The sequence below is a fragment of the Hemibagrus wyckioides genome, linkage group LG18 (genome assembly GCF_019097595.1).
Source record: "Hemibagrus wyckioides isolate EC202008001 linkage group LG18, SWU_Hwy_1.0, whole genome shotgun sequence".
Classification (NCBI taxonomy): Eukaryota; Metazoa; Chordata; class Actinopteri; order Siluriformes; family Bagridae; genus Hemibagrus; species Hemibagrus wyckioides.
Genome location: NC_080727.1, coordinates 19,366,948 through 19,389,974, shown reverse-complemented (window position 1 = coordinate 19,389,974; position 23,027 = coordinate 19,366,948). Strand labels below are relative to the sequence as shown.

Genomic DNA, 23,027 nt, shown 5'->3' with positions numbered 1-23,027 from the left:
GGATTGTTCCTGAGGGGTGGAGAATGGGGAAACAAAATGATCTCGGTGACTTCGTTGGGCTGGTTTGAGTATTTCCAGAACTGCTGAAATTCTCCAGAGAATTTCATACACAGTAGTTATTACAGTTAAAACAAAACATTCTCATTTGTCAGTAAGAGCTTAGAGTGGAAGGGACAGACTGGTGTGATCTGACAGGAAGTCTACACTTACTCAGATTAAGATACTTTACAAAGATGATGAGCAGAAAAAACATCTCGCAAAACGTCAAACGATGGGCTACAGCAGAAGAGCATGTCAGGTTATTCTCCTGTCCCTCAAGAACAGGAATTCGAGGCTGCAGTAGGAACAGGCAGATCAAAACGAACTAGAGCTCTGCTGCCGCGTGCAGATGGTAGGGTCAGAAGTTTTTACCATTCACACAATGAATCCAGGGACCAAACCTAACCCGGATCAGGCTGGTGGGCAAGTGAAAGGTTAAGGAAAGTTGCTAAAAATGTTTGTATTGGAATAAAAAATGGGGCTAACTATGAAAGAACAAACTTACAGAGGGACCTTTTTAGATCATTTTTAATTTAATATTTAATTAAATTTTACTCTCTCCATCTTTCGCTCTTTCTGTCTGCCTGTCTGTCTCTCTATTTCTGTCTATCTCTCTCTCTCTCTGTGATTGATTGATTGGCCCAACTATCATGGGTTCGGTACAAACTCCACAGATGTCCACAGCTTAATTCCCAAATAACTTTGAGTGCAGAAGTCATGAACACGGAACAAAAAAAGTGCCCCAGCACCTAGACTTAGACTTTCTCAGTTTCCTTTCTCAAGACAGAAAATCAGGCTTTGGTAATCACATACCCAACAATTTCTACAGATAAAAATTAGTGTTAAAAACAGTACTTTTCCTTTATCTATGAGATTTCTTCTCTAAATGATTCCACGGCAAATGGAACATTTGAGTGATTTCTTTTTTAATGTTCACTCCTTACTGAGCACTGTGCTACAGATCTCCCTTTCTAACCAACCCAAATGTAAATACACTCAAGTACATGATCCGTAGGAGCAAGATCTTCCTGTGCCTTATCACTGTTTAATTTCCTCCTGAGCTCCAGATCGTGTTATTATATAACAATTTAATAAACCTAAATGCCAACGTAGCTATTGTTAGAAATCATTTGTAAACAATGAAGATCTCAATGATTTTCCTCCTCTCTAACAGTCACGCCGCTTCCTTCGAGAACACTACAGAGAGCACAACATTGAGCTGTCCAAGCTGCTGTACAAGATGGGTCAGCCGCTGCCGAGCTGGTTACGCGAGGAGCTGCTTCACAGCAGGTAGCCGGAAACACGGGTGCCGGGGGGCAAACACAAGCGACACGCTCGCACTCCTCCACGTGCTCCAGAGGAGACTCTACCTCTCCGATTTCCTCTGAGTCAGCTACAAGCAGCTGGATGAGGCACAGCAGCCCACGGAGGCCACCGAGTACTGGAGGTCTGGGCTGTGAGAGGAAAAGAAACGGAGAGGGGGGAAAAGGCAACGTGCGGGGCGATGGAGACACTGACGATTCCCTTGCTTTTTCATTCTTTGAGAGAGCATGGGCACCCAGGGATGTCTGTCTATACACACACACACTCACACACACACACACACACACACACACACACAGAGACTGTGCTTTTCCCGTGTGCTCCCGTGTCAGACACCATAAGACACAATTTTGGAAAAGACGCAAAAGACACCTTTGTCGTTGTTGGAGGAACAGCACAACAACGACTGAACACGAACCAGGAAGGAACCTTCACCTCGGAATATTTTTCCCATTCATTCATTCAATCATTCATCCTTACATTCACGTCACGTTGTGTTGAGCCAGTCTTGCCCTGTCATCTGTTTTTTGTTCTATTTTTCATCCCTCTTTTAAAAAAAAAAGCCCACTCATTACATTATATATTTCCCACCAAGATAAAATGTGACATTTACAGTAAAGAAAAAAAAATATATATATATATATATATATATATATATATATATATATATATATATATATATATATATATATATATATATATATATACATACACACACATCTAGATATTTATGTTGGTGGTACAAACTACACAAATCACGGTACTTAAACAGCAACAACAAATAAGCTACATCCGGAATAAATGTGAGTGTAAATATGGACATGGGCATGTACAGTACCTGGGGATCTCGTTATTTTGTGCAGTAAACTAATTCTTGCCTTAATTAAAACCCGATTATTATTCGTCACATGACCCCGAAGTGTTCACACACGCCCTCGAATGGCGTGAGCCTCTTCGTTAGCGGAGAAACGATTCCAGGATGAAGCAGTGTTTTTCCGACTGTAAGAGTATTAACATCCTGAAACGTTAACTCGAATCAAAAATAAAGTGGTATTTTTTTTTATTAGCCCCTTTGATTTAATGTCCTACGAATGGCTCGAGTCGGTCCTTGAGACGTATCAGAGAATGTATTCGCTTCCTTTGGCACATAAGGACCGTCTCGGAAAATGATTTTGTTCCCGGAGTGACGGATTAATTCCAGCCCTGAATGTAAGCACAGATCACGATACGTTTTAGCTTTGAGCTGGGGAAGACGTACAAGTTCCTCGTGTTCTCGCTTCTCGTAATGAAGTCCAGGAAGCTGTTCTTCCAGCTGCGATTCAAATAACGAACAAAACCTCAATCCTTTTTTTTGTTTGTTTGTTTATATTTTTTTTTATTCCCCCCATCCCTCTTTTATTTGGTGCTGGTGTTATCAGTGATGTATTTTAAACCCCTCACGCTGTCGGCTGAATGATCGCGTCTTCCGTATCTGGTCGAAAGGGAAAATCGATTCCGTATGCTTTTTGTGCAAATGAGATAATTATGGAGATTGCACTGATTTCTGAAGGTGTGCATGTGTGGGCATGGTATACATTCATCAGCTTGCTCACAGGAAAGTCTCCATTTTGCAGTGCTTTGATTGTCTGGAAACCTTATGACACTGCAGGAGGTGTCATGTTGCGCTTTCACCGCTCCAGGAGCCCGGGATTGATCCGTATCCGTGTGCATGTGGGTTTCCTCCCGCCTCCCAAATAAACAGTTTACGTTAAATCGCCTCTAGGAGTCAATAAGCGTGTTTGGTGCTTCCAGGATTCAGTTTGACCCTAAGAAGAATTTTTAAATAAAGAAAACAAAACATAACGTACCATGTTAAGTGTTAATACAAACTGATTGAAGTTTTCTAAAGTGAGACAGAATGTTTAGGACACAATGTTGATGACAAGCTAGTGTCTTGTTCATAACAGCAGCTAATTAATCCGCCAAACGTTGTGGGACGTTTTGACCGTTACACCCATACGTGCTTCCTGATTAGCTTTTACAATGTGATCATCTCTCCACTCTTCTCTTCTGTGATGTTGGGGATTTGTGATCATTTAGCCGTTAGTGAGATCAGACACCGACGGAGGTCTGGGGTGCAGCCGGTGCTCCAGTTGATCATGGGGTTTGAGTCAGAGTTCTGTGTAGGACACTCGAGTTCTTCCGCTCCAGCCTTCATGGAGCTTCGCTTCGTGCACTGAAGCATTGTCGTGCCGGATCCGGATCAAGCCGGTTAGTTCCTGCACTGAAGGGAAATTATAACTACAACACTGAGAACAGAAACGTTCTACACAATCTGTATATATGGGTGTGAAGGTCAGGTGTCCACTACTAGACACCAAACCTGAGTTTGCAAATGTGTTGAACATGAAAGCTGCTTGTTCCAGGAGCCCCGGGCGTCTGATTCGTCCACTCCTGCTGTTCAAAACTCTGTCTCTGTGTACGAGATCTCGTTTCGGTTTACCTAGACATCAATACATCACAGAAATGATTCATGAGACCAGGAAGTAATATTCCACCAATATTCCACTATATTGATCTTTTGTTTTATTTTATCTTTGTTTATAACAGACTCTCTTGCAATGCTGGAGCAGAGCTGATCGAGATCAAGTATCCATCACAACTTGAAAATCTAAAATTCTAAACAGTATTTGATTTTTGATTTTTTCCTGTATTGCGAACCAAAATGTGTGAAAACAGTTCTCTGAGAGTATGATGCCCGATAAGCACAATTTTAATTTTTATTTCTTTTCAGTTCTTTGAACGAAAACAGACTATAGGAAACGGTTGGTTTCCTCTCTTCCGGTTAATCGTATGCTCCATCATGAAGGCTCTGTATTATTAATTCGCTGAAGATTTGTGTTTTCTTTTGTGTAATGCTCTTCGGAGGGCTCTTGTTAAAGCGCACACTGTCTGTAATACCAACCCACGCACCTTAGACACACTGTTCTCAACACAAACTTGCACCACCGCCGCCGTCATGCTGCTCAGATCTCCATCACGATGTTCGACGATAACGCTTTTATTTTTATTTTTTTTCCTAACTGTAATAACAATGCAATAATATATTTTCCTGAGAAAGTCGGAAGTTTTGCACCAAGCACAAACCCTGTGTTCTCTGTGTATAGAAAGAAAGAAAGAGAGAGGAGAGAATAGAGAGACATTTGTTTTCCCTCTTCTTTTGGGTTCCATATTTCTGACCACACACAAAGTGGTTCCCATGAACTTCACACTGCCAATCTTGTGCTTTCTGTATTATAATGTAGGATATCAGTAGATAGTGATGTAAATGAAAGAAACTGTAAGGTTAAAAATAATCATCTGGACTGTACAATCAAAACCTATCATTGTTAATATTTTTTATTGTTGGTAGCCAATATTTTTGTGATTAATTTGCAAATAAAGAAACCACTGTCTTTTTATGTCTGATTTGCCTTATTTTACCTTCAGCTTCTCGTGGAGATTAATGTCTTAGTGCTCGAGTATATTGTCACCGCAGGATACACGCCACAGTGAATCTCTCTTTAATTATCGTTATGTTTTCATCTAAACTGCTGATCTAAAGAATGACCTGTTTGTCCAAATATTCTTATATCTGATCTAAGAATCAAGATATATCAAGATATATTCTGATCTAAGAATGAACCTGTTTGTCCAAATATTCTTCTACACACAGGGGGTTCAGTGGTCAGCACATTTGTTTCACATCTCCAGAGTTGAGGTTGGGTGTGGAGTTTGCATGTTCTCCTTGTGCTTTGGGTGTTACCTCTGGGTTCTCTGGATTTCCTTTGAAAGGAATGCATGGTAGGTTGATGGGCATCTCAAAATTCTTGTGTGCGCAGTTGTGCCCTCTAATAGGTTGGCATCCTGACTGGGGTGTCCCTCTAAGTCCCCTGGGATAGACTCCAGGTTTCCTGTTGACACGGTGTAGGATAAATGGATGGATGGATAGTGGGAGGGATGGATGGATGGTCACATGAATGAATGGATGGTTGCATGAATGAATGGTCTGAGGGATGGATGGATGGATGGATGTTCAGAGGGATGGATGAATGGTCACATGGTCAGTTGGTCTACAGACAGAGTTCTATAGAAAAATCTTATAAGTAATGTAAACCTTCCTAATAAAATCCTTCAGAAGTACAACAATAACACAATTACACAGCCATCTGAATAGTCCATAAGTAAAAACTCCCCACATTCAGGTTATAATGTTAGATCACAAAATGTATTTATGTTACAAAACAGATTTGTTCTGCTATCAGCAGTTTTGCACTCAAGTCTCCGTCAGTGAACATTCATCCATTTTCTATACCTGCTTTATTCCTACTTAGGGTCACAGGGATCTGCTGGATCTCTACACACAGTGGGCGAAATGCAGGGGGATTGCCGGGCTGGACAGGTCACCAGTCCATCGCATGGACACATATAGACAGACAACCACACACACTAACTTCCATGTGCAATTTAGAATTACCAGTCCACCTAATGTACATGTTTTTGGACTGTGGGAGGAAACTGGAGTAAACCCACACAGGCACGGGGAGAACATGCAAACTCCACACAGAAATGCCCATGCAGTGTGTTCGAACCTGGGATTTGAACACAGGACGTTCTTGCTATGAGGCAACAGTGCTGACCACTAAGCCACCATGCTGCACCATCAGTGAACAATTCAACCAAAAAGACTTCATATTAAAACTAGAATGCATACAGTACAGTTAAATGAGGGAAATCATTAATAATCACACTATCTGGTGTCCCCCATGTGTTATAATTCTGGTTCCTCTCAAAGTTTCTTCTTCATATCGTCTCAGGGACCTTCACATCTGGACCTCACCACCTTCACATCTGGGTTGCTCATTAGAGATAAATTGAGAAATTTAAATATTTAAAATTTTCTGTTCTAAATGTAAATATAGTGTATAGTGTCTGGACAAATCTGGGGATAAGTTCTCTAATAGACCATGAGCACTTTAGTCACAGAAATGACATTAAATAGAAATAGATAGATAGATTCTTTATTGTCAGTGCACAGAGTACAATAAATAAAAAGGAGTGCAAATATTGAATTACTAAACTGAAATGTACACACAATTGGGTCATTGTTAACCTTAGATTTTAGCAGGACTAAATGAAATGGAGAATTTTAAATGAATTAGGCCGTTATTGTTCAAGCTTTTGAAGTATTTTTAAACAACATATTCCTAAGTGGTCTGTCTATATTGTTGGCCCTGTGATGGACTGGGGGACCTGTCCAGGGTGTACCCCTGCCTTTCGCCCAGTGTGTGCTGGGATAGGCTCCAGCAGACCCCCGTGACCCTAATTAGGAATAAAGCGGGTATAGAAATGGATAGATGGAATGGATATTCCTAAATGTTTAAAGTCTGGCCCTAGGGGCAAATGTTAATTGGCTTCTCTTGCAGAATATATGATCGGTGCAATTTCTTTTTTTCACCAGAAGGTGGCAGCAGACTGTTAAACACGTCTGCAATTCGAGAGCCTTTGCTTCTCTGCAAATGTATACCTGCAAATTTATTTACTAAATGCTATTTACATATAACAAAAAGTTAGCAGTTTAGAAGAAGGTGAGATTCAAAGGGGCTGAAAGCCATTTAGCAAGGAAAACTCTTTGTGAGTTCTTAGAAGTGTTTGTAACCAGTATTTGTTTATCCCTGAAATATGGACACACACATAGATGCTGCTAATTTGTCTGTAAACTAGGTTTGATGTTCGTTCATTTATATAAGAGTAAAATGTATCATTTTAAACGCGTAATAAAAAGCAAAGTCGCCATTTTGTTTTGCAAAAGTTGAGACTTTTATTCTATGTCTACGAGACTTTTATTCGTGTCTCTTGTTCACTTCCGTGTTTCCAGCGTCATCTTTCAACCCGGAAGTGCATCATCCTTCCTTTCCTGTTTCGGCCTCGATCGAAGACATACTGAGGTACAGATTGCTGATACGAAATCTTTCCGAATCCATGTTTGTTTTAGTAAAAGTCTGTGAAATTGCTGCGTGATTTTGTTCTTTAGGTTAAAATAAACCACCTTTGTGGTATATTGATGGAAAAAGAGTGAGTATTTTGCGTGTAGTTGAGACAGATGGTTGGTCTGGAGCGGGGGGTTTGTAGCGGCTCAGGGCCGGACAGTGTGGCGCTCAGCTCTCCCGCTTTACTGCAGTTTAACAGAAAATAACAAGAATTAGGTGAAGATAGGAGTTTATAACTGTTCATATTTTTACATTTGATCATTCATTACTGTGTTAGCTGTGTGGTGGAGTGTTTATCAGACGCGTAGCTGCGTTAATGTTGGTGGTGTTACTGCTGCAGTCATTGTGTATAAAACGTGTCCGAGACGTTTGGGTTTAAAGCTAAAAAACTTCAATAATATTACAATAATAATTCCCAAATTGTGAAATGAAACAAACGTGCACGTCTCTTTTGTGAATGCTAACTAGCATGTTCGTGTCTAGACCGCAATCTTTCGGATAAATGTTATTACACACGTTATAGATAGTTTATTAAAGGTCTTCAGTGTTTAGGATTAGAAACTAGATTAGTGTGTTTAACACGTGTGTGGAAATGCTAAGTAATATGTTTGTGTCAAGAGCACTTCTTCCCTTCAGGGGTCGCCACAACGACTCATCTCTCTCCACCTATTCCTGTCTTCTGCATCCTCAACACTTGCACCCACTAGCTTCATATCCTCATTTATTCCATCCATGTACCTCCTCTTTGGCCTTCCTCTTTGCCTCCTGCCTGGCAGCTCCATGTCCAACATTCTCCTACCGATATACTCACTCTCCCTCCTCTGGACATGTCCAAACCATCTTAATCTGGCCTCCCTAACTTCGTCCAGCATGAGCTGTCCCTCTGATGTACTCGTTCTTAATCCTGTCCAACCTTATCACTCCCAAAGAGAACCTCAACATCTTCAGCTCTGACTCCCATCTCCTCCTCAGTGATGCTGCCTCTAAACCATACAGCATGGCCTGTCTCACCACTGTCTTGTACACCTTCCCCTTGATTCTCTCTGACATTTTTCTATCAAACAGAACTCCAGACACCTTTCTCCACCCATTCCAACCTGCCTGTACTTGCTTCTTTACCTCTTTTTGAAGAGCACAATGTTCTGAAATGTTATTACAAACGTTATAGATAGTTTAAAGTTCTCTAGTATTTAGGATTAGAAACTAAATTTGTGTTTAACACGTTTGTGTCTGGGGTGTGATGCACAAAGGTTACTTCACGTTATGACACGGTTTATAGATCAATAACACACCAGGGATGTGTGTGTTTGGTGTTTTGGATGTTAATGAACTACACGTGTGAGCATGATCCTGATTAGGAACCTGTTTGGTTTGTAACAGTGTGTGTTTTGTTTTTTTCCTTTCAGCAATGGCACCACGTAAGGGTAAGGAAAAGAAGGAGGAGCAGGTGATCAGCCTGGGACCTCAGGTTGCTGAGGGCGAAAATGTCTTTGGTGTCTGCCACATCTTTGCATCCTTCAACGACACATTCGTGCACGTAACTGATCTCTCCGGCAAGTAAGTCACCGGTTACTGCGACGTACTGGACTCATGATTACAAGAAATAGAGGGGGACTTACATTTTCGGGTGTTGCATAACCTGGTCTAAATACATAAACATTCACCTATAGGCAGGTTTCTGTCTGAGGGTGAGGGGTTTTAACACTTTTATACCTTCACTGATGCTAAGTTTGGGATTCTGGTATTTTCCAAGTGAACACTCGGTTTGCATGTTCTCACGTAGTAGAAGATTTAAAATAGTCGTTGAAGTCACAGACTTGTAGAATGTACCAAATGAAACACGGGAACAAAATGGCAGCATGCAAATTACAGATATTATCAGAGATAACTACACACAGTGGTATATATAACTGCAGTGATGGAGGGTGAAAATAGAGCTTGGTCATGTTTACCTGGAGTGGGGTTTTAATTTAAGTGTTGGTATGAATTTTGCTGTAATCAGGCAAATCATGAGAAGACTGTTTGGACTGAAAATATGGGTAGGTGTGTTTAAATCGGCTAAACAGGCTCCCACAATCTGTCCCATTAGGAAGTGTGAGAAGTCGCCCATTTCGACAATATCTTAAACTAACCACTCCTGAGCACAACCTGTTTAATACTGGAATCCAACCTAGACAATATATAGCAAGGAAAAAGAAATCAATGATCACAATTATTTTTTCACAGTGGCATGCACAAATATCATTAAACCCTATGACAATGGGTGTTCACATTATTTTGTCAACAAGGGTTTAATCATTTCTTTTGGCAATAAAGCAAATAAGAACCAACGAGTGCCGCATATGGTCTAAGAAGGAGACAAGAATCTTAGTTTGGTTCCGGGAAATAATTCAGTCTCTCTAGTAGATAAATTAAGGTGCATGCAGATGTGTCACTGTTTGATTTTGAAGTACTGCAGTTTCTCATAGCGATGTGTAAAGTGTCTAAGTTCTCAGCAAACTGAACCCTCTCCTCTCCGCAGAGAAACAATCTGCCGTGTGACCGGTGGAATGAAGGTGAAGGCCGACAGAGACGAGTCCTCTCCCTACGCTGCCATGTTGGCTGCTCAGGATGTGGCTCAGAGGTGCAAGGAGCTTGGCATCACCGCCCTGCACATCAAGCTGAGGGCCACCGGTGGGAACAGGTGAGGAACCTTAGCTCAGATGTTTATATCAAGCACAGGGATTTTCTTCATGGTAGAGCAGGGTGTTATATTGACCATTTGTAGATCATAACATAAGCACTGATCTAAACGCTATGATTTAGATGACTGAAGTGTGAGCTGTGACCAGCTTGACCAGTGTTGTGTGCAGTTTTGCAAAATAAACCAGTAAAGTGGTTTAAAATTAATTTCCTGTAGTCACCAGGTAAATTGCCAGCTGTTAAGTGTCTGTTGTCCCACTAGAGGTCGAAATAGATCAGTGATGTCATTGTAACTCCATTTCTAACGCATTAAATGTCAATTTATTTATATAAATTATTTTGCAGCCTTTAGGTATTTTGTAGTTTGATGTTTGATTTGTGTGTGTTTGTCATGTCAGATAAATGCCAATACACAGATTTGTATAAAAGCCACTGTATTGTGTGAAACACAATTGGCCCATTGGTTTTTCTATTCTATTATAGTTATGTTTAAAGCTCAAGTAAGGATATATTTTAGTTTAGAGTCAGTGTGACCTTATGTTCAAATCTGATGCTTTTTTGTTTAAACACTGTTTATTCAGAACCAAGACTCCAGGACCAGGTGCTCAGTCTGCTCTCAGGGCTTTGGCTCGTTCTGGCATGAAGATCGGCCGCATCGGTAGGTTGAAGCCCGTCTCTTTCTCTCACACAAACAGTGAAGCAATAAAGATAATACAGGACAGATCCAAATTAATCTGACATTCGTGATCCTCTTGTCTGTGCATTAAAAAAATTGGCCTTTATGGCTGACAAGGCAAAAGTATTTGGTTCCTTTTTTTTCCTGCTGTCAATGCTATGAACAAACTGCCTCTAGCTAATAGGTCATTTATATAAATAATTAGATGTCTGCACTGTGTTAATGCTTACCATTTATACCCCTCACACAGTGTACAAAGCTGGTGGTGATTGTTTTCATGTAAAATGTATAAAATAAAGGACCGTTTCCAGCCGTTGCTACAGAACCCAGTGTGCAGGGGGTGAGCTGGACCTAGTCCATTAAACACACTTCACTTATCCAGCCCAAAAGTCTTTTGGCTCGACTCCACCTTGGTACGAGCAGCTGGATCAGGTCCAACTCCACTCCATTGACATTTTGTTCTGCAGCGAGCTTTATTTAAAAACTCTTTACAATCTTAAGTCATTTGGAAGTAACCATGGAATTTTCACACACTTGCGGTGTTTATACTAAACTGGTAAAGGTTTCAGCCAGCGGATCTGGTTGGAGTCAAATATGTTTCCATATTGAATGTAGGTCAGGGTAGAATGTGTGTGCAGGGTTTTTGTTTCTTGTTGAGCTGTATTGTGAAGTGCAGGGGCAAATCTTGATTATGGCTCTTTTTCTTTCTTGCAGAGGACGTCACCCCTATTCCATCAGACAGCACCCGCAGAAAGGGAGGTCGCCGTGGGCGTCGTCTGTAAACTGTTATGGATTTTTTTCAGAATAAAAAGTCAAATAGTCCTTTTTGACTCGTGTCTCCTTATGTACAAGCCTTCAGAAAAAAATCTGAACCGATCCTCATTCCCAGTTCCTTTTTACTATTATTTAAGTGAAATTTACATGGACTGTATGTGTTGCCTAAATAAGACTTGTATCGAATTATCTTGAATTACTTAAACATTCAATTAAATATAGAAACATCAGCACAGATGTTTCCCTTGTACTAAATGAGTTTTTAACTGCTCAGACACAATTTCAAAGCAAGTAACATGCTTGGATAGAGACGGGCATTTACAGGAAAAACGCAGAACAGGAACTGATGAGCCGTGGTTACGCTTGGTTTAAACTTTTACTTCCTTTATCCATGTTGCCATTTCTTCATTTCTCTGACCAGAGGTGGAATAATTAAGCTTTTGGTATTCAGCAATTTCTACCAACTGCTGGGTGTTGGTTGCAAAATTTGAGCCTTTGCCAAACTGGTTCGACTGAACGCTGGTCTCGGGCATGACGCCGGCAGCTGAGGAATGCCAAAACGTCCTTTCGTAAACATTTCCTGATTAAATGCGAGAGAGAATAAAAAAAGAAATGTGTATGTGCTCTGAATGGCTACAGGATAAATCTGGAGAAATTTGTTAAATAGAAAAATGCTCTAAAGTGGAACACTTGATCTTTTTGTTTCACTATTACTGCTTGCATTTATGACCCATGAGCTTTAGCATTTTTGCACTGATTAGCTTAAACCATATTATCTCAGTACCATATAGTCTCAAGACTATCTTTTGTTGTGTATATATTTTTTTTTTTTTACCTTTTAGTATATACACCATCTGGCCAACTGTAGGTAGACACCGGTCTGTCCAACCCATATGTGCTTGTTGATCACCCTGATTCCAGATTTACTCCCCTTTTCCTGTTATAATAAACTCCAACTCTTCATGGAAAGGCTGTGAGGATTTGTCTTCATTCAGCTACAAGAACATCAGTCACTGATGTTATGAGGTCTGGGGTCCAGTTGGTGTTTCAGTTCATCCTAAAAATATTCAGTGGGGTTGAGTCAGAGTCAGGGCTCTGTGCAGGACACTGGAGGTTCTTCCTCTCTAACCTTAACCTCCATACCATGTCTTCATGGTGCTTGCTTTGTGCATAGGACCATTGTCATGCTGGAACAATTTTGCGCTTCTTGGTTCCATCGAAGGAAAATAGAGTTCTGAGACATTCTACACAATTCTATGCTTCCAACTTGGTGGCAACATTTTAAGGGAATAAACACAAATGTGATAGTTATGGATATCCATAAATGACTGTAATCTGTTGCAAGATCTACACTGAATGCATCTATCACGCTAAAAGATAGGTGCTAAGGCTACAGAAGATGTTCTCTTGAGGGCACTACCTCAGAAACAAAGAAAGGTACTCTTTAGTTCCCTTTTTTTGAGTGCAGGATGCTTGTCCTGAGTTGTTGTGTGTATATCGGACTAGAGAAAAAGGTTCAAGAGGTTTTTCCAGGCCCACGGTTTGGGCCAGGAGGCTTAAACTTAAACTTTTAATGACTGTATTTTTAAGAAAAATTCTATTCAGTCAGGACTATGGTGAAAATCCTCAGGATTTAAGACCGCCATTAAACACCTTCCTTTGAACTACATGAACTTGCTTACTACCTAGCCAAAGGGTCATATTCATCCTTTGAATATTTCTCTCTCTCTCTCTCTCTCTCCATATATATATATATATATATATATATATATATATATATATATATATATATATATAGGTCAAACTTTAGGTCACATTTACAGCCACTTCTCCATTATAAATTGTTTTCATTTTCTCTCATAAAACACATTCGCACAGGTGAAAGTGTCGCACCGCCGTAGCGGTGTAGAAGAGAAGCGGTGCTGATTGAATCCTGACTGCTCCTAGCAACTGATGACGTCGCACCCGCACAGCCAATCAGAAAAAAAGAATGGCTCATGAATATTAATTTATTCTAATTCGGAATCTTTCCTCTTTTGTGTTGATCACCTCCGCTTCAGTTCTAGAAACTCTCTCTGTCCGGCTGTTGAGATTTCTCTGCGAATTGAATTAAACTGTCCAAAAATGTCTGAGGAACACCTAGTTGCTACTCCAAATGATCAGCCTGCCATCACTTTGAGGACCTCAACAGGGTGAGAAACTTATTTATTAAAAAAAATAATAAAAAAAATAATATTGACAAATATTTATCTGTTTATTCTGTTATCTAATTAAACACAATTATGATGAAACGTTATTTGTTTTGTTTTTGTTTTCTACTATTAATTTGAGCAGAGCAATATCAGAATGCTCCAAAAAAAAACTGTCACAAAATTGTAAATATATATATATATATATATATATATATATATATATATATATATATATATATATATATATATATATATATATATTTGCAATCTGTAATTTGAAAGTCTAATCATAGTCTAATTCCTAGGTTGCTTTTAAGTTTGCAGACCTAAACAACAACAGCTAAGAAAGTTTATTTATTTAGCATTCTCTATAGTCTTACTAACATAAATACTGGCAAAGCACGTATAAGCAATTGTAGGTGAATTAATTTTGCACATTATTTCAGCTTCCTGTCACAGACAATATAAAAAATGTCCTGATCAACTCTTCAGGCCTTTAACGCAAATGGTGGTAGAAGAAAACACTAACATGTGCAGTGAAGAGGAACCCGAGATATGTGATGAAATTTGATTGGAATATGACGACTACGCAGTTACATTTAATAGCTAGAGCAGGCAGAAAGGGGAAAAAAGGGGTATATTCAGAACCATTTTGGTTATGTTGTGTTCACATTCACAATTCTGTACAGAAGTGATCCTAATTCTTTCCTCTTTCGGCCTCAGGGGTTCCAACAAGAAGGCACTGCTGGTGGCCGGACTGACAGTGTTGGCCACTTTGCTCATCGCAGGTCAGGCCTTCACTGCCTACTCTGTGTACCAGCACAGCGAGAAGCTCAGCATGCTGGAGAGACGCTCGGACCGTCTGCAGGAGATGTCCGTCATGGCCAGGGGTGAGTCACATCGTACACTGACCCGAGGTTTATCTAGTGTACAGTTTGTACCAAAGTGGTGTTAAATAATCCATACGCAACATTCCCTAAATAACGTTTTTTTGCTTAATTTAGCTCAAATGTTAATTATCGCCCCTTTAATATTTTTGGTACTCTGTATGTCTGACATTGACTTTAAGATTACAAATTAACATAGGTATATTATTTAAAACAGAACAAAAATTTGATTTTCATCCTTTCACTTCCTCTTCTCTCTTCAGCTAATCGCACTCCAATGAAGATGGCCGTACCCATGAGCTCCGTACGTCTGATGGCTGCTGACTACTCCGATACGAAGGTAAAAGATACTTCACCCAAAATGTGTAATGAGAAAATTTTGCCACTATGTGGCAGGATGGAACTAAAGTTCACTTCATCTCTACTCAGAAGGCAGGCTGAATCCCATTCAGTTTTAGATCCAGTCTAATACGCAGCAGACAATAGAAGCTTTGATCTTATATTCTGACTTATTTTCCAGGTGGAATCCAATTCTACTCCTAAATGTAAGTTAGACTGTTCCCACATTCACTTTTATTCTTCTGATCATTCATATTATGTTTAACCCTGTGTGGGATTTTTATCTTTTTGTCATTGAAAAATGAAAATAAAAATCCTAATGACATGGGTGTCACTTCAACAGTCAGTCATATAACCATATAAGAATATAAGGAAGTAACCTGGCCTCAGTTTACATAATTATGTAATATATCTCTCAAAATAGTGGACATTTTTAAACGTCATTTATTTATTCGATGTCTTTCCCTTTGGGCTTTTTGGACTAAAGTTATATTTTGTAGATACTGCTCAGATAATATCACATTACTCTGTGGATTGTTTAAAAGAAATAAAGTAAAATACTCTGATCTCTAGAGGTGTAAATGATCGAGTTGTTTTTCCTCAGCACCTCTGACTAAGTGCCAGCAGGAAGCTGCAGGTCTGGTCCAGGTCTCTCTGCCATCATTCAAGCCTAAGTGCGATGAACTCGGTGCCTACCAGCCTGAGCAGTGCTGGCAGGAAGTGTGCTGGTGCGTGGACAAGAACGGAGCTGTAGTGGGTGACTCTATGGTGAAGGGCAGTGCTCAGTGCACCAATATGAACTAGGTAATGTAAAAGAAAACATCAAGCAACATGAGTAGAGCTCTCATGAGTAGAACAGAGGTTCTTAACCTGTGGGTGAAGCAGTGACAGCAGGGGAGGATGGAGGAATCGTAGAAATTTTTATTTTGAATGAGTGTCTAAAATATTTGGTTAACGGCTCCACCTCTGGGTGACGTGAATTAACTTGGAAGATCAGCGGTATGTGGTTTATTGTCATCATGGCTGGATAGACAGGAAGCGATTTTGTAGACCTCATGTTTGAAGATCATTTCCACCCTCTACTGCCTCACATCCTCTATCCAAGCCCAACCATCCCACTGTGTGAGTGATCTGAAACTTTGAAGCTGTTTTATATTGTATGTATCTATACCCATCAATCCGAACTCCCAAAATAGTGTTGAAGAAGGTGGGTGGAAGGTGGCACTTGCAAAAAAGGTTAAGAACCGCTGTTCCAGAAATAACAATATATAAAAAAAAAAAAAAAAAAAAATATATATATATATATATATATATATATATATATATATATATATATATATATTTGTTAAACATTCAGTATGAACAACAGTGTGAGATGTTATGTTATTTTACTGCTAATATATTTCACTGTATTAAGTGGCTTTCTAATTTTTCCAGAATCTGCCCATAAGAACTGAGGAATGACTCCATATCCACCTGAGGATCCTTTTTCCATTTAATTTTTCTGCCTTTCAGAAATAAAAATTGGTGTGAAACTATTATGAGCATTATTAAAAGCATTCTTGGGATAGTTAAAGCTTGTTAAGCATCATATAGGTTAAAGCTTGTTAAGCATCATATGATAAGCATGATACACTGTCTGTTAGTATGGGCAAGTTGCAAGACACTCTTCTGACTTTTCAATATTATATTTTAACAGAATATGCTTACTATCTGCTACTTTCCATCTTTTAAGTTGCACTGTGTGATAAAACAATGAGTAGTGCAGGAAGTTAAACAGATATATGTAATGAATTTGGATGAATAGAATTGGTGAAAATAAATTTGTACTAACAAAATGGGTGTGTGTGTTTTATTGTGCAAAGAACCAGCAGAGGATCGATGAGACGTGTGAATTTGATATTTTTAATCTATCTCTCTCTCTAGTCTAACAGCATGCAATATTTAATGATCAAACAAAACTGTATATTTCTGAGTGAAAATAAATGAAAAGCAAACTTAGCCTTTCTTTTCCCCCCAATAATATCATTTTAAAGCAAATTACCTTTTAAGCTAAATGATACTGCAATACGTGGGTTTACTCCAGGTACTCCGGTTTCCCTTCACAGTCCAAAAACATGTACATTAGGTTGATTGGTAATTCTAAATTGCCCATAGGAGTGAGTGTGAGTGTGTGTGGCCCTGTGATGGACTGGTGACCTGTCCAGGGTGTACCCTTGCCTTTTGCCCAATGTGTGCTGGGATAGGCAGATCCCCGTGACCCTAATTAGGAATAAAGCGAGTATAGAAAATAAATGGATGGATGGATACTGCAATGGGATTCCATTCAAATATATTTAAGAGGAACACCACCATGTCTAGCACATAATTTAAATATTTTTGTATGTATTTATTATATATAGAAACATTTGTCTATATTTAAGTCAAAATATTAAGCTGGTTTAAATCTCACATTAAATGAATATTTAATCCTATATGTGTGAAGTTGAGCCTTGAAGTTAGTGTGTATCTGATGATTAATGGCTTCAGAAGAGGATATGATATGCGCTTCTCTGAAGCCGAGTTGGAAACTAAAGCTTCGTCTCGGTGGATCCGTTTCAGCACTGGCACCGCAGATCACGCCGTGCTGCACGGTACTGCTGGAGATCAGACTGTAGGATGGCGCAGGTCAGCGTTTAAACTCATATACGCTCGAGCTTTAACAGCATGCTTGAGAAGGTTCTTCTTAAGTGTGCTGGCTCAGCGTTTAGCATGCAAACAGAGAAGGGGAAGTGGAACAAGAACAAGGAGTTCAACAGGAACTTTCAAGAGGAACTGGAATTTCATTCAAGCTCTTGGGTGTGTATGATGACAGAAAAAGCTGTGCACTCAAGTTGTAAAAATTTTTAGTGTGCCAGATCTTAGCAAAGTTTCCAGTCCAAATTTACTGCAAAAAGCTGGAAACCAGTCAAATACCAGCTGGAGAGGTTGGATGTCAGGAACTGGAAATAGGAGTCTTCTTTCTCTTCTATTTTTGCCTTTGCCTTGGAAACAAGTTGACGTCAGTACACGTGCATTTCAGCCTTCCCTAAGCAAAACATGCAACACCTATCAGAACTGCTGTGAGCAAAACAGAAGCATCAGGATGTAATGTGCTTAAGCTCTTTCTGCACTGCAGTACTACATTCCAAAGGTGACTGATGCTGATATCCACCATCATATAGATGTTGATTGGCTTCTATTCAAATATACATGTATACAGAGCGTAGATCTAAATGAAGAATTATGAAAGAATTATGAATTATTGCCTCGTGTTTAGCTGGTCATCATTGACCACACATTAGACATCCCAGATACTGCTTGCTTTAGGTTTTTAGCTTACTCTACAGGATCCGATCATAATACTTTTAAGAGCACTTGATTTATTTTCAAATGTAATATGACACAGATTATAAGACGTGAGACAAATCAGAAAGTCAGAAACACACTTTTACTAAAGAAATGGGCATGAAGTAAAAAAGATGCAACCTGAAACCAAACAGATTTATATGCACGGATAAAGTCGATGTAAATGATGTAACAGAAAAGTAATGCTAGACAAGATTTTAAAACAAGGTGGTACATTGAACAATACATTCACAACTGGGCAGAACATTAAAAAAAACGAGTGCTTTACTTTTGGCCTTGGAATAAGAGATGAATGACTATGGCACTTACAATCATAACATGATTTTAGAACTGGATTTGTCTGGCTTGGTTTGCCAGCAAACATAATCCAACTGCATAGCAGTCAACTGGTTCGAACCCTGATAACTATTTTTTGGTACATGTACCTTTGTTTAATTTTCTCCCATTTTATACAACCAGCAGGGATCATGTGCAAATGTGCTTCCAGCATCAGAAATGTAGTAACGCTTGTGCACAGCACTCACATGCCTGGTCATCACCCCGTCTGCTGCTACACTCAGAGGCTCAAATCAGCACCGACTGTGCTGTAATTAGAGCCCGGTGACACAGTAGATGCTGTGAATAATTTAACCAAACTGCAGTACAAATTTCAACTGACTGGAATGTTAGAAAAAAAGCCCTCTCTATTAGTCAGGTCCCAGTTAAGTATCATAACGTTTAGCTCACTGTCTTAAATATCAGTGAGTGCGCTGAAAGCTGACAATCATCTGTACATCTCTTTAAGAAAACACAGACCTGAGCTTCAAGTGTGCGTTTCTTTCATACTGCCAACCAGGTAACGTCTCTTTAAAGGTGCTTTAGAGTTGCCAGTCGCTCTAAAACTGGATGACTGACTTCCTGAAAAGACTTTTGAGGTTGCATATTCTTCCTGAAAAGCGTCTATTTGTTTTTTCTAAATGAGCTGAAGTAGCCCTTGATGGTCTGCTCGACGTTGGGCATGTTGTAATTCTGTGCAGCATAGATGCCCGTGCAAGTTCCCACGAGCACGCCCAGTATGGCTGACGAACGCAGCTTCGCTACAACATATCCAGCCAGGAAACCCTTGAGGAAAGGAGAGCCCAGAACACTCCCACCCTTAAACAAAACAACAGATATGTTATGTTAGGTTCAGCATTTTTCAGTCTGTATTGATGCACCGGTTTAAGAACATAATTTATCCAGATTTCAATGTTTTGCAGACAACATAAAAAAACAACAACAACACAAACAGGCAAGGACCAGCTTGACACATGGTTCTAATTTGGACCAACAACGGATTTAGGCGTCTTTAAAATCGTCTTGTGATCTATTGAACTGAAAGATTCAACAAAAGTCAAAAACTCAAGATGGTCTCCTCGACTCCGAGGTCCTCCAAATTCAGCAAGTGACGTCAAATGAACATGGCTGTGCACAGTGTCAAAAGAAGTAGCACTTAATACCTTTAAATGACTTATAGTGTTTATACTAGTGGTTGATTTCGATAAATCAGCATAGATATATAGATTTATTTGCTTATAAAAGCTGTTACACTGACTATACACATCAGTAATGACAGCTAGTTTGTTGCTTCCACGGTTTTTTCCAGGATTTACTTTAGTTCAAATACATTAGAGGTCAAAAATGACATCATTCGTACATAAATATAATTTTTCATTAGCAAGCCACTGCTGACATAAGATGTATAAGAAGGTAAATAAATATGTTTTAGAGGTATCGTTGACATGTTACTGGTCTACTAAACAGATTTTTTAAGTCTGTTATTTAAAATGAATTTGACACCCCTGGCCTAAACAGTCCAAATTATTAAATAAGTGATAGATCACAGAACAACAAGCATAAAAAAAGAAGTGTTTAGTCCAAACTGCAGGTTAAAACATCAAATTAAGTTGAGCAAGCGTTGGGTTTACCTGGGGAACTCCATCCTGCACCTCACTCTCCACTCGCCGACGAATGTCCTCCAGCTGACCTTTAAGCAGCGTTAGATCCCTCAGCTGCCTGAAAGGGTCCTGAAACACACAATATGACACAGGTAAGCTGGGAAAAGCCCTCCAGGAACCAGAAAACCTGCTCCAGACATCAGACCTGCTGTCACTTCTGACAATAAACGTTGCGGCTTCAGTACACAGAAGTGATGAAGTACACAAAAGTGATATACTTAGAGACTCATGCAAAAACTTACATAAGCTTCATCAAGCACAATAGGACTGCAACTGAGATGTACAGAAACCAAAGTGGAACAATATGGGCCTACAGTGAGTCACTGCAGGCACAGGGTGTGTCAAATAAGACTCAAAAGACGAAAATGTTTAAACAATATAAACATTTAAACAACCAATACTGAGACGCTATAGAAAGATCTAGAAATTGAGTGGTGTTGAATCAATACAACGTGTTACATTGAAATCACCACAAACACGTTAATGTTACCTTTAAGTTCATAAGAATCGTTATTTTCAGAATGTAGTTATATATATATATATATATATATATATATATATATATATATATATAGTTCTATCATGTAGTATACGTGCCACAAATGCTGGCAAAGGAAGACATTTTTTATTATTAAAGAGTTAAGTAAAGTTACAAAAGATTAACAAACCTTGTCGTCCGCCATGTTCGCGTGTCAGCTAGTCAGGGTTGCCAGATCTGGAACAAAACCCCGAAATTTCTATTGCGTTTCGAAAGCCAGTCGAAATTAAACCTATTGAATAGAAATGGAATTGGATTTGTATCTAGACAGTTGTCAATCACACCCATTTCTGCTTGATTCCTGATTTAGTCCCTCTTTGCTGGAAGGTTTTTCACTGCAATACTGATTAAAAATCCTGAGCAACAATAAGAATGTGTAAAGTTACATGCAAGGTTTGTTGTTGTTGTTGTTGTTGTTGTTGTTGTTTCGGCTGCTCCCTGTTTGGGCTCGCCACAGCAGATCATTTGATCCGATATGCATGGTTTGTTAAACATTGTGTATTTTATAAAGTGCCTGAGCACACTGATAGTCATGAAGAATACAATATACAAGTGTATGCAACTTATAAAAGCATTGTAGGTTATTTGTGCAAATAATATTATAGTGTCACTACAGAAGAAAACAGCAGAAAAAGCAGCGTTCAAATGACTGACGGACAACAAATTCGCACCACAGTTTGATGCACAAATGAATAATGTTACATGTTATAAATTATTTATGTAGTATCATCACAGAGTGGTAACAATCATATTTATGGCTGCAGCAGTGATAGTCATGAATAGTTTTAAACACACTCACTTACTCACTCACTCACTCACTCACTCAATAGTCACTTGATGCCTCACTTTAAATAAAATGTTTTTTACTAAGATCATGGTTATGGTGGACATCCCAGGAATACTTGATGTGTAGTAGGACCAGAGTCAGTCCATTGCAGGGCACACATCCCCACACTCATTCAGCACACACCTAAGGGCAATGTATCTTATCCAATCTACATACTGACATGTTTTGCGAGGTGGAAGGAAACCAGAGAACATAGAGAAATCCCAAGCAGCCATGAAAGTATGGTTTGCTCAGGATTAACCAGATACAGCAACTATAACCACTGTGCTCACTAATACACTACTAATAAGAATGTTACTGTAATATTAAGTAGTTATTGGATTATTTCCACCTTTTCCCTATTCAATTTATTGCATGTGTGTGTATGTGTGCATATGTGTAAAAATTAATCGTGTCTCATAGAGATTAATTTAATTAATATAAACACATACAGGGGAAAAACAAAAAGCAAACAAAAAACAGACGAGTGAAAATACAGCGATCTGGCAACATTGATGCTGCGCTTGTCGGAGCGGGAGAGTGAGGCACTCTGAGTTCGATTCAGATGGTCTGGAATGAGTTTTTGATACCCAGCCATCCAATGTCACAAAATACTATGCGGTTTTCTTTCGAATGGTCGTTTGTAATATTTTGATTTTCGAATTCATAATGGAATCTAGAAAAAAATCGCATTCGCTATTTTAATTAATAATTTGGTAAGTGAATAATTCTAAACGCTAATTAGAATATAGGATGATGTGAGCTAAATAAGTGAGAGAGAGAGAGAGAGAGAGAGAGAGAGGTGTTGTGCTGTAGCTTCTGTCCTCCACACTGACACCGACGCTTGAGATGGAGCCGCCGTTGCTATGGCAACCCAGTGACGACGAGCATGATGACGCAAACGGAGGCTGGTGCATGTCGGACCTTAGATGGTGTAACGAGTTAAGGTGGACCAGGGTACGCACACAAACACATACACACACACTACACAAATTGGAACTGTCTTTTGGGTCATTTTAACTTTAAAAAATAAAAATGTATTTTATATTAGACTCAAACAGGTCCAGATATTTATTACTGCTGTTCCACAGTCATATCCAAGTTCTTGGACATGGAGTTGGAACCGAAATGACACCACCTAGTGATGTACAGAACAAAATTGCATTTGCATAATATCTGATTTATTCATTAGTGCAAAAATCGATGGTGCCATTACTGCGCTGGCTTCATAGATGCTTTGACCAAAACACAGCAAAGATCTGAGATTAGAGGTCAGAATGTGTCTCCCATACGACCACACCCTTGTGTTATGGACGTTCCACATAACCATTTGCATTCACCTTGTGTCCCATGTTCAATTTGGGCATTTTTTTTTATCAC

At 39.3% G+C, this 23,027-nt stretch overlaps 4 protein-coding genes across 6 annotated transcripts in view; 3 read left to right on the top strand and 1 right to left on the bottom strand.

Annotated features, from left to right (window-relative positions):
- ndst1b (N-deacetylase/N-sulfotransferase (heparan glucosaminyl) 1b) overlaps positions 1-4,802 on the top strand; it is a 71,288-nt gene extending 66,486 nt beyond the window's left edge. For all 3 annotated transcript variants that reach the window (XM_058415296.1, XM_058415295.1, XM_058415298.1), the window contains one exon: positions 1,214-4,802. In XM_058415296.1, coding sequence (XP_058271279.1) covers positions 1,214-1,333 — 120 coding nt within the window. In that variant the 3' untranslated portion in view covers positions 1,334-4,802. The remainder of the gene's footprint in view (positions 1-1,213) is intronic.
- Positions 4,803-7,252: 2,450 nt separating this feature from the next.
- rps14 (ribosomal protein S14) lies at positions 7,253-11,550 on the top strand. Its single transcript, XM_058416158.1, has 5 exons — positions 7,253-7,328; positions 8,777-8,927; positions 9,892-10,053; positions 10,634-10,710; positions 11,443-11,550. Exons 2-5 carry the CDS (start codon positions 8,779-8,781, stop codon positions 11,508-11,510), a joined length of 456 nt encoding a protein of 151 aa, XP_058272141.1. The 5' UTR covers positions 7,253-7,328; positions 8,777-8,778; the 3' UTR covers positions 11,511-11,550.
- Positions 11,551-13,534: 1,984 nt separating this feature from the next.
- Positions 13,535-16,758, top strand: cd74b (CD74 molecule, major histocompatibility complex, class II invariant chain b). The gene is made up of 6 exons (XM_058416438.1): positions 13,535-13,694; positions 14,418-14,584; positions 14,845-14,921; positions 15,102-15,126; positions 15,525-15,724; positions 16,358-16,758. Exons 1-5 carry the CDS (start codon positions 13,627-13,629, stop codon positions 15,722-15,724), a joined length of 537 nt encoding a protein of 178 aa, XP_058272421.1. The 5' UTR covers positions 13,535-13,626; the 3' UTR covers positions 16,358-16,758.
- A 1,617-nt stretch (positions 16,759-18,375) lies between these two features.
- On the bottom strand, positions 18,376-21,024 carry LOC131368656 (SLC35A4 upstream open reading frame protein). Its single transcript, XM_058414677.1, has 3 exons — positions 20,952-21,024; positions 20,254-20,352; positions 18,376-19,441 (listed from the first exon to the last, which is right to left on the bottom strand). Exons 1-3 carry the CDS (start codon positions 20,964-20,966, stop codon positions 19,247-19,249), a joined length of 309 nt encoding a protein of 102 aa, XP_058270660.1. The 5' UTR covers positions 20,967-21,024; the 3' UTR covers positions 18,376-19,246.
- Between the last annotated feature and the right edge of the window lie 2,003 nt (positions 21,025-23,027).

Coding starts and splice junctions, on each gene's coding strand:
- rps14 (XM_058416158.1), top strand. CDS start 8,779: ATGGCACCACGTAAGGGTAAGGAAAAGAAGGAGGAGCAGGTGATCAGC. Junction 8,928..9,891: donor GTAACTGATCTCTCCGGCAA/GTAAGTCACCGG, acceptor TCCTCTCCGCAG/AGAAACAATCTGCCGTGTGA. Junction 10,054..10,633: donor AGGGCCACCGGTGGGAACAG/GTGAGGAACCTT, acceptor CTGTTTATTCAG/AACCAAGACTCCAGGACCAG.
- cd74b (XM_058416438.1), top strand. CDS start 13,627: ATGTCTGAGGAACACCTAGTTGCTACTCCAAATGATCAGCCTGCCATC. Junction 14,922..15,101: donor CTGACTACTCCGATACGAAG/GTAAAAGATACT, acceptor CTTATTTTCCAG/GTGGAATCCAATTCTACTCC. Junction 15,127..15,524: donor ATCCAATTCTACTCCTAAAT/GTAAGTTAGACT, acceptor GTTTTTCCTCAG/CACCTCTGACTAAGTGCCAG.
- LOC131368656 (XM_058414677.1), bottom strand. Junction 19,442..20,253: donor TGCAGGATGGAGTTCCCCAG/GTAAACCCAACG, acceptor GTTTTGTTTAAG/GGTGGGAGTGTTCTGGGCTC.